This window comes from Salmo trutta, chromosome 38, assembly GCF_901001165.1.
Source record: "Salmo trutta chromosome 38, fSalTru1.1, whole genome shotgun sequence".
In the NCBI taxonomy this organism is placed as follows: domain Eukaryota; kingdom Metazoa; phylum Chordata; class Actinopteri; order Salmoniformes; family Salmonidae; genus Salmo; species Salmo trutta.
The window spans coordinates 10,855,172-10,873,061 of NC_042994.1; the positions used below are offsets into that span (position 1 = coordinate 10,855,172).

The 17,890-nt window shown below is 44.4% G+C and overlaps 1 protein-coding gene across 2 annotated transcripts; it reads left to right on the top strand.

Moving 5' to 3' along the window:
- Nucleotides 1-7,160: 7,160 nt before the first annotated feature.
- On the top strand, nt 7,161-14,776 carry LOC115178527 (neuronal vesicle trafficking-associated protein 1). Of its 2 annotated transcripts, none has more exons than XM_029739774.1 (5): nt 7,161-7,354; nt 9,302-9,449; nt 9,977-10,096; nt 10,183-10,296; nt 12,015-14,776. In XM_029739774.1, exons 2-5 carry the CDS (start codon nt 9,321-9,323, stop codon nt 12,309-12,311), a joined length of 660 nt encoding a protein of 219 aa, XP_029595634.1. In that variant the 5' UTR covers nt 7,161-7,354; nt 9,302-9,320; the 3' UTR covers nt 12,312-14,776. The 2 variants fall into 2 exon arrangements, with proteins under 2 accessions (XP_029595634.1, XP_029595635.1); XM_029739775.1 differs by lacking the exon at nt 7,161-7,354 and adding an exon at nt 8,923-9,187.
- Nucleotides 14,777-17,890: the final 3,114 nt, after the last annotated feature.

Below are 17,890 nucleotides of genomic sequence, written 5' to 3' on the forward strand. Positions count from 1 at the left end.
TCAGACCAGATCATTTTGTTTCTCATGGTCTTTAAAACCTGTTTGGGATAGGGGGCAGTATTGAGAATTTTGGAAAAAATATGTGCCCATTTTTAACTGCCTCCTACACCAACTCAGAAGCTAGAATATGCATATTATTGTTCAGGTTTGGATAGAAAACACTCTGAATTTTCTAAAACTGTTTGAATGGTGTCTGTGTGTATAACAGAACTCCTATGGCAGGCAAAAACCTGACAAGGTTTCAAGCAGGAAGTACCCTGTCTGACAAGGAGTCGTGCGTCTTGCATCTGTTTATTGAAAAGTAAGGATCTTAGCTGTAACGTGACAATTCCCAGGGCTCCGATAGGCTCTCAGAACCCGGGAAATAACTGAAGGTTAACGAGGCAGCCTCAGGCTGAAACACATTATCGGCTTTGGCAAGTGGCGGCTCAGAGGACCTTTGAATGAGGCACGATTCGCTCCTGAGGAGAAATTTTATTCGGCTGTTTAGGCTCAATGCATATTCCGGTCGGAATATTATCACTTTTCTACGAGATAAATGGCATAAAAATTGGTTTTAAACAGCGGTTGACATGCTTCGAAGTACGGTAATGGAATATTTAGACATTTTTTGTCACGCCAATGCGCCATGCGCGGGACCGTGATGAAGCATTCTGATAGTGTCTAGAACTCACGAACAAAACGTCGCTGTTTGGATATAACGATGGATTATTTGGGACCAAACCAACATTTGTTATTGAAGTAGAAGTCCTGGCAGTGTATTCTGACGAAGAACAAGCAAGGTAAGAACATTTTTCTTATAGGAAATGTGATTTTGGTGGAGGCTGACCTGGGTGTGTGTCTAAATAGCTAGCCCTGTGATGCCGGGCTATGTACTTAGATTATTGCAAAATGTGCTTAATCCGAAAAGCTATTTTAAAATCGGACATATCGAGTGCATAGAGGAGTAATGTATCTAGAATTCTTAAAATAATTGTTATGCTTTTTGTGAACGTTTATCGTGAGTAATTTAGCAAACTGTTAGTAAATTCCCCGGAAGTTTGCGGGGGTTATGCTTTTTCTGAACGTCACATGCTAATGTAAAAAGCTGTTTTTTGATATAAATATGAACTTGATTGAACAGACATGCATGTATTGTATAACACAATGTCCTAGTTGTGTCATCTGATGAAGATCATAAAAGGTTAGTGCTGCATTTAGCTGTGGTTTGGGTTTATGTGACATGATATGCTAGCTTGAAAAATGGGTGTCTGATTATTTCTGGCTGGGCACTCTGCTGACATAATGTAATGTTTTGCTTTCGTTGTAAAGCCTTTTTGAAATCGGACAGTGGGGTTAGATTAACGAGATTCTTGTCTTTAAATAGCTGTAAAATAGTCATATGTTTGAGAAATTGAAGTAATAGTATTTCTAGCGATTCAAAAATCGCGCCACTGGATTTCAGTGGCTGTTACGTAGGTGGGACGAGTTCGTCCCACATGCGCCAGAGAGGTTAAGGTGCCTTTTGGCAAACTCCAAGTGGGCTGTCATGTAACTTTTACTGAGGAGTGGCTTTCATCTGGCCACTCTACCACAAAGGCTTGATTGGTGGAGTGCTGCAGAGATGGTTGTCTTTCTGGAAGGTTCTCCCATCTCCACAGAGGAATTCTAGAGCTCTGTCAGAGTGACCATCGGGTTCTTGGTCACCTCCCTGATCAAGGCCCTTCTCCTCCGATTGCTCCGTTTGGCCGGGCAGTCAGCTCTAGGAAGAGTCTTGGTGGTTCCAAACTTTTTCAATTTAAGAATGATGGAGGCCACTGTGTTCTTGGGGACATTCAATGCTGCAGAAATGTTTTGGTACCCTTCCCCAGATCTGTGCCTCGACACAATCCTGTGTTCGGAGCTCTACAGACAATTCCTTCGACTTCATGGCTTGGTTTTTGCTCTGACATGCACTGTCAACTGTGGGACCTTATATAGACAGGCATGTGCCTTTCCAAATCATGTCCAATCAATTGAATTTACCACAGGTGGACTCAAGTGAACAGGTGAACATCTCAAGGATGATCAATGGAAACAGGATGCACCTGAGCTCAATTTCGAGTCTCATAGCAAAGGGTTTGAATAATTATGTAAATAAGGTATTTCTGTTTTTTATTTGTATTAAATTTGCAAACATTTCTAAAAACCTGTTTTTGCTTTGTCATTATGGGGTATTGTGTGTTGATTGATGTGGAAAAACATGAATTTAATCAATTTTAGAATAAGGCTGTAACGTAACAAAATGTGGGAAAAAGTCAAGGGGTCTAAATACTTTCCGAAGGCACTGTAGTAATAATTCAATTGGAAACAGTGTTACAGTTCACCCTTCCATTGGGGATCCCGAGTGGCGCAGCAGTCTAAGCTCTGCATCTTAATGCTAGAGGCATTGGTTCGATTCAAGGCTGTATCACAACCAGCTGTGATTGGGAGTCCCATAGGGAGGCGCACAATTGGCCCAGCGTCGTCCGGGTTAGGGTTTGGCCGGGGTAAACTGTCATTGTAAATAAGAATATGTTCTTAACTGGCTTGCCTAGTTACATAAAGGTTAAATTAAAAAAAAAAGTAAAAATCAATTGACCTTTAATTGCAAATCGTTCAACACTCCCATTGTCACAGCTTACAACACCCCCTCACTGACTAACAGGGCTAATGGGCTCCTGGTAATCAAGACAGATTAATGAATACAAAGACAGACTGTGACCTTAATCTAAATTCATCAAAATACTCTGTCCCATTGAACACACTCTTAATCTAATCTCAGAGATCAATTGTAACATGCTGCCCTGAAGTCAAGTGTTTTTATTAATCATATAATATGCTATCCTCTGGAATCAAAAGTATTTTAAAACCCAAAAATGAACTAATTAACCAGTCTAGCAAAATGCAGCAAATTCAGGTACATGACAGACGCTAAATGACAATGCTACTTCTTCTTGTTTATAGTAGCCTAGCTAGTTACATTAGATTTTCTATTTATGTTTTCCAATCAATCCGCTTACAGCATAGGGTGACAGTGACACTTTGGTAGCCCCTCTCTAAGCAGGGTTAACATGTGTACCAGCAATAGCATCCTAATGTGATCCTATTTAAAAGACCCTTTTCCTCATTACCAGGGCCAGATATAGACATGTGGATTAAGGCCAGGTCAGTAATAGTGACTCCTGATGGCTAATAATAGGATAACAGGCTAGGTGTTGGTCACACGGCTAATAGCCAGACAGGATAACACAGTCTGAAGTGAAATTATCGAATTGCCCAGAGGGAGAGAGGGTGGTGCTCAGACTTCCTCCACCACTTGTAGTCTAGTAAAACAGTCACCGGTAAGAAGCCTAGTTCTATAAACCTGTTCCCTGTACTAGACAGTATGTACTGATGCCAGCCAAGTCATCATGCTATGTACGTGATTTAACCGAGTCATGTTGAATCACTGGAACCAAGTTTCCTGCCATCCAGGACCTCTATACCAGGCGGTGTCAGAGCAAGGCCCTAAAAATTGTCAAAGATTCCAGCCACCCTAGTCATAGACTGTTCTCTCTGCTACCGCATGGCAAGCAGTACCGGAGCGCCAAGTCTAGGTCCAAGAGGCTTCTTAACAGCTTCTACCCCCAAGCCATAAGACTCCTGAATACCTAATCAAATGGCTACCGAGACTATTTGCATTGTCCCCCTTAACTTAAGCCTGGTGTCAGATATGTGTGTGCCCAATTCACCGGCAGGTGAATCGGGCACACACATATCTGAGACCAGGCTTAAGTTAGGTTTCCTAATAAATAGGCTCATACAGGACATAACATTTGTTTGACCTTATCATCATGATCTATTGAATAGTTAATCACCATTTAATGCATTATTTCTAACCAAGTTGGTGAACATACAGAACTGAACTGAAGCATGGCTCTATTGACCGTCACTGTGGTGCCATCTGTTGGTAACCAGGATAATAACACTGTGAATATTGTAGAGAACCTGGAGATACGTTAGAGAGTTAGTCATATTTCATGGTCATTTCAATGCAGTCAAATCGGGAGATGAATTGAGATTCCAGTGCAAGATTAGAACGTTTTTTTTTTATTGCCATTTTTGCATTGTAATTTCTATTCCCATGCTGAAGAGAAGTGAATTTCCATGAAAATACATCAACAGTGTTTCCAAGACTTGGTAGCCTAGCGACGGCAGGTAGCCTTGCGGCGGCAGGTAGCCTTGCGGCGGCAGGTAGCCTTGCGGCGGCAGGTAGCCTTGCGGCGGCAGGTAGCCTTGCGGCGGCAGGTAGCCTAGTGGTTAGAGGGTTGGGCCAGTAACCTGAAAGGTTGCAAGATCAAATCCCTGAGCTGACAAGGTAAAAATCTTTGTTGTTCTGCCACTGAAAAAGGCAGTTAACCCACTGTTCCTAGGCTGTCATTGTAAATAAGAATTTGTTCTTAACTGACTTGCCTGGTTTAAAAAAATGTTTTATAAAAAATTGGTTGGTAAATAACAAACATCATGAAAGCTCTTAGAGTTTATAAAACAAACCGCATTCACAGAAGGGCATTCTTACCTAGCATGTTCAAATTGCTTAGTGAGCTATACACCTTGTAATAAATAGTACGCTATACTAGGTACTGTAATAGTATTGAAGGGATTTGTCACTAGGTGGCAGTATTGTTAATCATTTCACATTAACAGTGATTTCGGGCTAACCCATTCAGTTACCACAACCAAGAAGAAAGCCAGGCTGGTCGGTCATCCGTGATACAAGTCAGTATTCAACACCTATCCATCAGAAAGCATAACTTCATTCAATATAAACACTGCATGTCTCAGAATGCTACATATGGTATACAAATAAAATCCTTTTGACATCGATATGTGACATAACTGTTGAAAAATCACTAACACTAATTACTTAACAAATAACGCTAATCAGGTTACCTTTTTGAATGTATTATAAAAAACGATATAACCGGTTATAACACAAGCTTATGGAGTCCTTGGCCATCTTATGTTGTATCACTTTTATAAAGACTTCATTAATGCATATTTTATTCTAATAGCTGAATCTTTTACATGTGTCATGTTTCTTATTGCAATACTAAATACATTATGTATTCTATTGATACTGATACAATGTTAACCATAGAATGTATAGAATTCACCACTCCACTTCGATGCTATATTTTCCCACCAGTACTTCACTGGTGACACTCTCTGTCTGTACTTCATGTGTAGTTCTTAATGCAGAACACCCTTCTATACACACACACACACACACACACACACACACACACACACACACACACACACACACACACACACACACACACTGAATCTCATTCACTCTCGCGTTCTCTCTCGCGCAAACACACACACACACACACACACACACACACACACTGAATCTCATTCACTCTTGCGTTCTCTCTCACAGAAACACACACACACACACACACACACACACACTCTCCCCCTCACCCTTCTTCCCTTCTAACTCTAAAGACCATAACCTAATTGATTCTCATTTTCATTATGTTCTCCCAGGGTCTCTCTCTCTCCATCTCCCAGCGAACAACAAAACCCGAGGAGACAGAACAGAACAGTCTGCCTCTCACACTGTGAGGATGACACGACCCTCCCCCTAAAGAGGAAGAAATAGAGGGTCTGCTTTGATGTCCCACCCCCGCAAAGCAAAGGTCAAAATAATAAATGTAGGTCCAATTGAAGGGTATGCAGGGGGGGACAAAAGGCTCCAAAAGGGGGGCAAACGGTGTATTTTGGTCAGGCAGTCCCTCACAGTCCCTCACAGTGTACTAAAGGCATGATGAATTCATAGAATCAGGCATAACCAAAGACGGAGTAGCAGGGGTCCTCGCGGAGAGAATAGGGTTTTTTAACTGGGCAGACAGGCCTGGCTCCTGCATCCTACTCTTTTTGTAGGCCATCAGTCTTTCTTTCATCCCCTCTTTCTTTCTCTCGCTCTCTGTCTGTTTCGCCTTTGCTCGCTTAACCTCTCAGAGGCACACTCTCTCTCTCTCACACACACACACACACACACACACACACACACACACACACACACACACACACACACACACACACACACACACACACACACACACACACACATACACACACTCACACACACTCTCTGACACACACACACAAATTCTCTCTCACACACACATACAACAGACACCCTCTCTGTCACACACACAAACTCTCACACATAAAACACACACTCTTTCTGATACACACACTCATTCTCTCTCACTCTCTCTCTCTTACACACAAACACACAACAGGCACTCTCTCTCTCACACACACACTCTGATACACACATATTCTCTCTCACTCTCTCTTACACACACACACACACACACACACACACACACACACACACACACACACACACAGAACGTGTTTTCCCTTTTTCACTTGTTTGGCTTCTGCATCACCTCTTCACCTCTATTGAAAGGCATAATTAGAGGCACTGATGAATCACAGAGCCATCCCATAGACAGGCCCCATCAGCTGCAGCAGCTGCTGCATGTCACATTGTTGCCATTGTGGTTCACAACAAGTCACTTTCATTTATGTCAGTCTTTGAGGAACTAGGGACTATGTCATTTAAATATGAGCAAGTTTGGTGCAGGTAGTGTTTGATTGGATTAAAAAAGCGAATTCATTTTCATTTACATTTTCATTAAAACATTTTTGCCATTGATTGAATGGTTGAATGATTTAACCAATCGTACAGATTAATGGTTTTATTTCATCTGTAGGCCTAGATATTGTTTTTCAACAAATATTGCATGACATATCTATATGAATATCACAAACTGATTTAGGGTATACCACACCAATTCGGTCTCAAAGTCAATATATACAATACTTTGTAGATATTAAATGTGCATAGAACAATTTGTGGAATTCAATATTTCCCTTGTGAGAAGTAAATAAACTTCGTCAACAAGTGTATAACTGTTGATCTGACTGTGTGTGGCATACAGTAGGCATATAGACAAGGCTATGTTGGGACACTACAGAATAACCTTTGATTTTTTAATTATAGGCCCACCCATCTAAAAACGTTCACCTTTACAGTAACATATCAGAGTTAATATGTAAAATATTCATTCCCTTTGCTTTATTATTCCCAACATCTCCCAGACACATTTAATATGAGGCGCATCATAGAGGCTCCAATTTCCTCTGGAGGATGCAACCAGTACCGAATTACATGCGCAATCCTGCCGTGAATCAGACATCACCACGGTAACCGAACAGTATTCACCATTCTCTGCTTTACCGGTAAACATCCGCGACGCAACCCTACCGATCGTCATCCTCGTACGCAGTAAGTCATTTTTCTCCCTTTGTTATAGCCTATGTGGAATTTATTGTCATCGTTTGTGTGGGCAATTTTATTGATAAGGCTGCTCGCGCTTACGTGAATGAATCCGTAGCCTACGGTATCCTATAGTCTACATCGCAAATGACATGATTCGATTGTCACAACAACATTGCCTGATGTGAAAACGACATTGGTTGCTTATGTCTTTGTGTCTATTTGAGTATCAATAATGGCTGTATATTTCAAGCACATTGATACGGTTGAGAGCCCCTCGAAATGAATCGAATGTGTGAAAGGGTTATTAAGCTAAAATTCACAATGGTCTAAACAATTTCAAAGATGACATTGTCATTTGCGACAATGTATCGGTGTTCAAATTAGCCTTCATAACGAATTCTTGAATGTCAGTTTGTTCTTGAATCCATTGCCCTTGTAGCCTATGCAAAGAGCATCTCGAGCAGTCTGTGCCATGACATGAGGTTATAGGTTATGTATGGTGCTTATCGAAACGTATGTTACCACATGACGTGTGATGTGAGATGAGTTTCACCTGTCATGTCATTTCCCCGTCTTGTTTGTTTTCGGGATGTTTGCTACCTGGCCGTTGTGCTTATCAGTAGAATCTCTGCTGCAGCAAACGCAGTTTTTTTCAATGCAGCAAGTTGAGATCAGATGCCTGATTAGTGAACCCTGAAGAAAAAGGTTAACAGGTCTAGGTACTATTAGTTTATGGAATCATTATATTTTTATGATTTGTAAGACTATGTTTTATGTTGTGTTATGTGGTTTTAGCATTTATAACGCGTTAATACACATCACCTCCGTAATGTACTTCCCAATCAAAATATTCAGAGAATATTGACCAAAAATATGATTAGAAAAGATGAAGGAAACTATACTGTTTGTCTGGTTATAATGCCATCCACATTCATCTAAGCCTTGTTTCATTCCTTCGCTGATGGGGGAACAGATTTGACAGCTGGCTCTCAGCTCATTTTGCATTGATATAGCATCAATCAGTCATCTGAATCACCATGGCACCCACAACTCCCTCCTACAGCAGGCTGCATCTACAGTCTGAAGATGGTGGGCTGTAGTTCTGTACAGACAACTACATTAGCCATTATAGCCACCCACTCACTCCACAGTGCAACAATAGCTAGGCTAATGGAACCTGGAGGAAGTGTGTGTGTGTGTGTGTGTGTGTGTGTGTGTGTGTGTGTGTGTGTGTGTGTGTGTGTGTGTGTGTGTGTGTGTGTGTGTGTGTGTGTGTGTGTGTGTGTGTGTGTGTGAGAGAGAGACAGAGACAGAGACAGAGACAGAGACAGAGAGAGATAGCTAGAGAGAGTGTGTTTGTGTGTATGTATTCGTGCTCGTCTGTGTTCCTACCTGTACCTGTCTGTATGATTGAACCTGCGAGGAACTGACCTTTGCCCCCTTGTTAGCATCATCGTTATGAGTCATTCCCACAGCGGTACAGGATGGCGAGGAATTACAGCCAGTATGGACATAATCAACTCTATGCACATTGCCGAATGAAAGAGATACTGTAGACCTACTTGTGGAAATGGACATAATGACGATGACACACAAACCTCCCAGATAGTGCAGGACGAAGACAGTCGGGCATATCAATGCAGCCGTTTGAATAAAGCTCTCGCCATCATCATCATCATCACCACCACTATCGTTTTAACATCATCTTCAACTTCAGCCACACAAGGAAACAGGGAGCAACTAAGTGGAATACAACCAAGCTGCATTACCAAGTACCTTACCCTCTGCACAGTAAAGCCAAACCGAGTTGCGTTACCCAGCATCTAATCGTTCAGCACGGTTTGTATTGCGATCCAAATCGTCCAGACAGACAGTCATTGAGAAGTAGTTTGAACCCAACAGAGCTGTGTTACCCAGAATCTGATCCTCTGCACTGCTTCTTTCCCCATTCAGATCGTCCAGGCAGGCAGACATGGTGAAGCTGGGCGGTAACCTGGCTGAGAAGCTGGAGAAAGAACAGTCTATGGATGATGGCTTTGATAACATCCCCCTCATCACCCCTCTGGAGGTGAACCAGCTGCAACAGCCATACCTAGACAAGGTAACAACGTGCGTGTGCGTGTGTGCGTGCGTGTGTGTGTGAGTGTTTGTGTGTGTGCGCATGTGTGTGTGTGTGCATGCGTGTGGGTGTGCGCGTGTGTGTGTGCGTGTGTGTGTGCACGCACGCAGCAATTATTAAACATGTTCAGTACATCCTGACTGTATATTACATTACACTACATGTCTAGACACACATCAAGCCTACATCATTTCTGAGCCTGCCATTGGTCCCTGTACTGTGCCTTGACCCAGCCTCCCTGTTATCCCAATGATTCAGAGTGCTGTGGCATCACTCCACACTATCTCAGAGTCTCTTAGAATACATAGTAGATCACACACACACGCACGCACGCACGCGCGCACACACACACACACACACACACACACACACACACACACACACACACACACACACACACACACACACACACACACACACTTTACAGTTCTATTTAAGGCAGCAGCCCAGTTCCAACCCAGCGATCTGACTCGGAGTGCTCTGTGTGCTATGCTGCTGTTCATCCTCAGGTAATCGTGAAGACCACAACAGAGTATCAGCTGCAGCAGAAGAAAAAGAAGAAGTTGTACGTGCCGGGAATCAACAAGCTGAATATAAAACTGTACAACGAGGTATCAGAGAAGGTCAAGGTAAAGTCTTATCTAGGGGCCAGTAGTATGTTTACTGAAGTACTACTGGGAATGGTGATATTCATGGTCGTGTGTGTGTGTTCCAGCTCACAGGTTTGATCCTCATCACCCTTGGGTTCCTGGCTTGTCTTGTCCTGCTGGTCATGTACAAGGCTCTGTGGTATGATCAACTTACCTGCCCAGAGGGCTTCGTTCTCAAGGTAGGTATCACTAACACACACACACACACACACACACACACACACACACACACACACACACACACACACACACACACACACACACACACACACACACACACCTTCTATCCTAACAGCTTACGTCCCAAGGGCAAGGTAGACTACTGAAAGCATCATCATCACATACACTGCCTCCTATCCCAGTCGGATTTTTATTTAACCTTTATTTAACTAGGCAAGTCAGTTAAGAACAAATTCTTATTTGCAATGACATCCTACACCGGCCAAACCTGGACGACGCTGGGCCAATGGTGCGCCGCCCTATTGGACTCCCAATCACGGGGGTTGTGACACAGCCTGGCGAACCAGGGTGTCTGTAGTGACACCTCAAGCACTGAGATGCAGTGCCTTAGACCACTGCACCACTCGGGGTTACATTAATTAAAATCATAGACAAGAAGCAGAGGTTGTTTCTCTAGCGTTCTCTCACAGAGACCAACAGAGGACTATTATTTAAGTTCTTATAATCGCCTTCACAAACATAGTTATCATCCAGTCCCAATGACTTACTAATACACCCTCTCCTATAGTCCGTACTTACTGTACACCTCATCTAGTACTCATACATTTTCCCACCAGAGACTTCTAAGGGATTCTCTCCCACTCTTTCTGTCTCTTCACTCTGGGAACATAAACTCATTATCTCCCTGGGACACCTCCCAGGCATCGTGTGCTCAGGCAACGCTCCACGCCTGGTACTCTCTACAAAGGCCCCCTGTCTTGAACGAGCGAGAGGGAGGCAAGGCTTTTTGGTCAGGCAGTAGATTGGGACGCCCGTGAATCAGAGAGGGGCCTTTCATTAAGGCTGAGCGTGACTAAACTGTGATTAAAGGCTGAAGACGAGAGGAGGGAGATGGGCAACGGGGCCTTCCCGGCAAAGGCGTTTGATGTAGACGGGTACAGTGTAGCTCGCAGCGTTTTTCCACGGCTAATGTGTCGTTGGAGACATGAAAAGGGGCAGGGAAAAGGAGAGTCAAACGGAGGGTGTTGTGGCGTTGTCTTCCGTTTAGCAGAGCGTAGGCAGCCAAGGCTGTTGTGAGAGGTCATTTCTCACAATACTGATGGAAGGTCAGGTAGTCTGTCAAGAAGCCTTGGATTTCCCTCAGGGGTTTGTTCAGTAGGCCGATGCCACTCAATGGAAAACGCTCTTAAGGAAAACTCACTTGAAGCTTCTCCTGTCAGAGCTTAGCAAATTGGAGGTGGCGTCCCTTTAATTTATCTAAGGATGGCAACGCAGGTGTCATATCTAATGAGACGAAGCTGGCACGTCTAAGTTTGAATATGAAAAATAATTTCCCTGAAAGAACCTTACTCATGCTCGCCCACGCTGTGGAATAAGACGCTGTGTGACTCACTTGTAATAAGTCGTTTCAGTGAAGGGTACGGCAGTAACATGTGACTTTCCCTCATCATTTGCCGAGTCCTTCCACAACCCATTATGATGACCAGAATCCCTGATGTTCCTAACCGTAAATAGAGGCAACAGTATCATACGTCATCACATTGCACACCCTCTTCACTGACCCTTCTGCCTCCTGGCTCCTTCCTGTCTCTTACAGGGTCGGGGGTCACTTTCTATTCACTCAATTCAGGAAGTGATTTAAAATGGAACGTTTTGCACATCCTGAAGTAAATAATAAAATTGACACCAACCATCCTCTCTCGTCTTCCCCATGCAGCACAAGCACTGCACCCCAGCAGCAGTCCCGGAGCCCTGGCACTACACAGAGCAGCAGCAGCAGGAGGACCCAGCAGCAGGAGGACCCAGCAGCAGGAGGACCCAGCAGCAGGAGGACCCAGCCGCGCCCCCCCGCTCCAGCAGTCTCTACACCGCCCTGGGTCACCTCAACCAGGACAAGAGGACCGCCGCCGGCGGCATCATCCCCGAGCTGCCCCCGTCACCATGGTTCCCCGTCATCAACGCCCTGAAGCAAGCCGAGAGGGCCAAAGAGGAGGCGAGTCGTTGGAAGGAGTGAGGGATGGAGGGATTTCCAGATGGAAAGGGTTTAGGAAGGGGTGATAAAGGTAGAAGGGAATATGGGATTTCCAGATGGAAAGGGTTTAGGAAGGGGTGATAAAGGTAGAAGGGAATATGGGATTTCCAGATGGAAAGGGTTTAGGAAGGGGTGATAAAGGTAGAAGGGAATATGGGATTTCCAGATGGAAAGGGTTTAGGAAGGGGTGATAAAGGTAGAAGGGAATATGGGATTTCCAGATGGAAAGGGTTTAGGAAGGGGTGATAAAGGTAGAAGGGAATATGGGATTTCCAGATGGAAAGGGTTTAGGAAGGGGTGATAAAGGTAGAAGGGAATATGGGATTTCCAGATGGAAAGGGTTTAGGAAGGGGTGATAAAGGTAGAAGGGAATATGGGATTTCCAGATGGAAAGGGTTTAGGAAGGGGTGATAAAGGTAGAAGGGAATATGGGATTTCCAGATGGAAAGGGTTTAGGAAGGGTTGATAAAGGTAGAAGGGAATATGGGATTTCCAGATGGAAAGGGTTTAGGAAGGGGTGATAAAGGTAGAAGGGAATATGGGATTTCCAGATGGAAAGGGTTTAGGAAGGGTTGATAAAGGTAGAAGGGAATATGGGATTTCCAGATGGAAAGGGTTTAGGAAGGGGTGATAAAGGTAGAAGGGAATATGGGATTTCCAGATGGAAAGGGTTTAGGAAGGGTTGATAAAGGTAGAAGGGAATATGGGATTTCCAGATGGAAAGGGTTTAGGAAGGGGTGATAAAGGTAGAAGGGAATATGGGATTTCCAGATGGAAAGGGTTTAGGAAGGGGTGATAAAGGTAGATGGGAATATGGGATTTCCAGATGGAAAGGGTTTAGGAAGGGGTGATAAAGGTAGAAGGGAATATGGGATTTCCAGATGGAAAGGGTTTAGGAAGGGGTGATAAAGGTAGAAGGGAATATGGGATTTCCAGATGGAAAGGGTTTAGGAAGGGGTGATAAAGGTAGAAGGGAATATGGGATTTCCAGATGGAAAGGGTTTAGGAAGGGGTGATAAAGGTAGAAGGGAATATGGGATTTCCAGATGGAAAGGGTTTAGGAAGGGGTGATAAAGGTAGAAGGGAATATGGGATTTCCAGATGGAAAGGGTTTAGGAAGGGGTGATAAAGGTAGAAGGGAATATGGGATTTCCAGATGGAAGAGGGGATGGAGATGGGGGGGAAAAGTGTTGTTTACTTGGTGGAGTTGACTATGAGGTATTGTGGGTAACGCTCCAAATGTCTGTTTAGGTGGCAGCGATTGTGACTCATTTGCAGTAAAAATTAATCTCCCTATGACGTTATCAGTGAGGACCACCGCCTTGTGTTATGTGTGTGCGTGCCTGTGCGAGAGAGCGAAAGAGAGAGAGAGAGAGGTGAGAGATGTGTGTGTGAGAAGCGTTGGAGAACTGAACATAACAAGATTCCCTGAAATTCTCACTAGATTGTCCTTATCAGACTAACATGTTTTGAGGTTTTTGAGAGTATCATTAGTAATGTGGTCTTACAAGGTTTAGTGTTATTACATTTAGATCGAACTAGACATGTTTTTTTGTAGATTTTTACATACACAGTACTGAAATAAAACGTTTTGTTCTATTCAGGAAGCACACAGCCCACAATAATTTAGAAACCTGATTATAAAAACCGTATTGATCATGCCTTTTTTTCCCTCGGTAGATTTTCCAGCAACTGTGAACAATTTGTGTACGAGGAACTTGTATATTTTCGGGTGGAAGTTAGTCAAATGGGTTGATGTCATTTCAATTCAGAGGATTTTGAATGTAGTAGACTAGCAGCTGTACAAGTAGGATTCATGTTTCAGAATTAATATTTTAACAGAACAATAACTACCTTGAGTATCCGTATCTTTGTGTTTTCTAGTATTTATTTAATTACCTATTTATTATAAGCTTACTTTTTTTCTTAAGCAATTTATTTGACATTTGTTTGATTTGGGTGAAAAGCTGGAAGGTTTTTTTAATGATTTCTTTTGGGATTTTTTAAAATAGTGAATAAAATGCAATGTGATTCATATCAATTTTGCATTAATCCTAATTCATCATAACAACTGGCAGTATTTTCACCATGGATCAGATTGTAAATATGAATGTGATACTGTCATTATGTCACCATTCACCACCCAGCGTTTATACTCCTTGTTCTGTTCTGAGTGCCAAACGTTTATGTCAGACCCATCTGCTCTGATGTCATCAACAAAGTGTTAAGCTCTCTCATTCATTATCTGGGGCTTGTTGAGTTAGCTTTATTACTGCTTGTATGTACTTTCAATGCACAATAGCAACGCTCTATTTTTACGATCCAGTTTCAGTGTCTATTTACCTGGAATTTCCAAATTGTTTCTGTTAAGTTTTAAAAAGAACAAAAGCAAGTAAAAGTACACTTTATTTCAGTCCTAAAAATAAATAAAGGGAGAACCAAAAGGAGTCCGTTATTTTCACTGTCCATTATTCAGAGATGACTGGTATGCACAGAAGGCTAAACATGACTTGCTTCTTTTCTTCAAACCTCAGCTTAGCTATTCAGAACTGAGCCATATCCTGTCTGTCTGTCTGTCTGTCTGTCTGTCTGTCTGTCTGTCTGTCTGTCTGTCTGTCTCTTTCTCTCTCGCTCTTTCTGTCTGTCTGTCTGTCTGTCTGTCTGTCTGTCTGTCTGTCTGTCTGTCTGTCTGTCTGTCTGTCTGTCTCTGTCTCTGTCTCTCTCGCTCTTTCTCGCTCTCTCTCTAGCTATCACTCTCCCGCTCTCTCTCCTATTTCTGTCAGGGACTCTGCTGTGAGGCTGTCTGCATCTCATTTACACTCACATATTTTCACACCATCGCACTAAGCCCGGAGATGTGTGTGGATTTATGTGTGTTTTGTGTGTGTGTGTGTGTGTGTGTGCGTGCGTGCGTGCGTGTGTGCACGTCTGTGTGTGTGTGTGGGTGTGTGTGTGTGTGTGTGTGTGTGTGTGTGTGTGTGTGTGTGTGTGTGTGTGTGTGTATGGGCAGGCTCATGTGTGTGTATGTGCACATGTGTGTGTTTGAGGACGCCTATATGCACATGCACCTACTGCATGTGTGTGTGTGTCCCCAGCCTCGCTTGTTAATGAAATTGACATTACGCCCAGTTTAGACTGTGATGGGAGTTTTTTCTCTCCCCCTCCGCATGCAGTTGCTGAGTGACAAACTTTGTCCGCTTGGCCTAGGGCATGGAACAACATAAAGTGTTAAAAAGTATTTAATAGGCCATTTCCAGACCCCATGCTTAGTCAAAGCATAGCATCTAATGCCAAGAAAGCTTGGATTTGGGGCTGGGGGAAAATCAAATAAAATCTGCTGGGTAGTCACGTAAAGGCCTCCAGTCCCGTTTCCCTCGCTTTACAACATCAACAGATCTCCACAGTAAAATAGCAGGTTGGCTTTTAATTTGTTCTGACTGTTTGGAGGCTCCGCATTCCCCAGTAGATTGCGAGGAGTCATTGCCAAAAGTCATTTAGGCTCATTTAGTGCATAACGTTCGCCATAATCAAATTCCTTTGGGGTTTTTCTGATGTCACAAATAACGGAGGAGAATGTGAGAGAGAGGGGGACTTGGAGTGATGTAACTGCAATGTTCTCTCTCTCTCTCTTTTCATTGTTCTGTTTCATTTTTTATTTGGCTAGGTGATTACTCTCTCTCTCTCTCTTAGCTGCTGATAAGTAGGGAGGTGTGATTTAAGTATGTCAAAAAAAAGTATGAAAAAGTGACAAAATTGGAGAGAGGTAGGAGAGAAGAAAGACAGAGCCCGAAGCAAGGATAAGAAACGAGGGAGATAGAGAGATAAAAAAAAGAAGAGAGGAGAGAGACAGTGGACAGGAGAGGGGAGAGAGACAGTGGAAAGGAGAGGGGAGAGAGACAGTGGAAAGGAGAGGAGAGAGAGAGTGGACAAGAGAGGGGAGAGAGACGGTGGACAGGAGAGGGGAGAGAGACGGTGGACAGGAGAGGAGAGAAAGACAGTGGAAAGGAGAGGAGAGAGAGACAGCGGACAGGAGAGGAGAGAAAGACAGTGGAAAGGAGAGGGGAGAGAGACAGTGGAAAGGAGAGGAGAGAGAGTGGACAAGAGAGGGGAGAGAGACGGTGGACAGGAGAGGAGAGAAAGACAGTGGAAAGGAGAGGAGAGAGACGGTGGACAGGAGAGGAGAGAAAGACAGTGGAAAGGAGAGGAGAGAGAGACAGTGGAAAGGAGAGGGGAGAGAGACATTGGAAAGGAGAGGGGAGAGACAGTGGACAGGAGAGGGGAGAGTGGAAATTAGAGGGGTGAGAGACAGTGGAAAGGAGAGGGGAGAGAGACAGTGAAAAGGAGAGGAGAGAGAGAGTGGACAAGAGAGGGGAGAGAGACAGTGGAAAGGAGCGGAGAGAGAGACAGCGGACAGGAGAGGGGAGAGAGACAGTGGAAAGGAGAGGAGAGAGAGACAGTGGACAGGAGAGGGGAGAGAGACAGTGGAAAGGAGAGGGGAGAGAGACAGTGGAAAGGAGAGGAGAGAGAGAGTGGACAAGAGAGGGGAGAGAGACAGTGGAAAGGAGAGGAGAGAGAGACAGCGGACAGGAGAGGGGAGAGAGACAGTGGAAAGGAGAGGAGAGAGAGACAGCGGACAGGAGAGGGGAGAGAGACAGTGGAAAGGAGAGGAGAGAGAGACAGCGGACAGGAGAGGGGAGAGAGACAGTGGAAAGGAGAGGGGAGAGAGAGACAGTGGAAAGGAGAGGAGAGAGAGACAGCGGACAGGAGAGGGGAGAGAGACAGTGGAAAGGAGATGGGAGAGGGACAGTGGAAAGGAGAGGAGAGAGAGACAGCGGACAGGAGAAGAGGGGAGAGACAGTGGAAAGGAGAGGGGAGAGAGACAGTGGAAAGTAGAGGAGAGAGAGACAGCGGACAGGAGAGGGGAGAGAGAGTGGGAAGGAGAGGAGAGAGAGACAGGAGAGGGGAGAGAGACAGTGGAGAGGGAAGAGAGACAGTGGAAAGGAGAGGGGAGAGAGACAGTGGAAAGGAGAGGGGAGAGAGACAGTGGAAAGGAGAGGCGAGAGAGACAGTGGACAGGAGAGGGGAGAGAGACAGTGGAAAGGAGAGGAGAGAGAGACAGTGGACAGGAGAGGGGAGAGAGACAGTGGAAAGGAGAGGGGAGAGAGACAGTGGAAAGGAGAGGGGAGAGAGACAGTGGAAAGGAGAGGAGAGAGAGACAGTGGACAGGAGAGGGGAGAGAGACAGTGGAAAGGAGAGGGGAGAGAGACAGTGGAAAGGAGAGGAGAGAGACAGTGGAAAGGAGAGGAGAGAGAGACAGTGGACAGGAGAGGGGAGAGAGACAGTGGAAAGGAGAGGGGAGAGAGAGTGGGAAGGAGAGGAGAGAGGGACAGCGGACAGGAGAGGGGAGAGAGACAGTGGAAAGGAGAGGAGCGAGAGACAGTGGACAGGAGAGGGGAGAGAGACAGTGGACAGGAGAGGGGAGAGAGACAGTGGAAAGGAGAGGGGATAGAGACAGTGGAAAGTAGAGGAGAGAGAGACCGTGGACATGAAAGGAGAGACAG

Coding starts and splice junctions, on each gene's coding strand:
- LOC115178527 (XM_029739774.1), top strand. CDS start 9,321: ATGGTGAAGCTGGGCGGTAACCTGGCTGAGAAGCTGGAGAAAGAACAG. Junction 9,450..9,976: donor AACAGCCATACCTAGACAAG/GTAACAACGTGC, acceptor GTTCATCCTCAG/GTAATCGTGAAGACCACAAC. Junction 10,097..10,182: donor AGGTATCAGAGAAGGTCAAG/GTAAAGTCTTAT, acceptor TGTGTGTTCCAG/CTCACAGGTTTGATCCTCAT.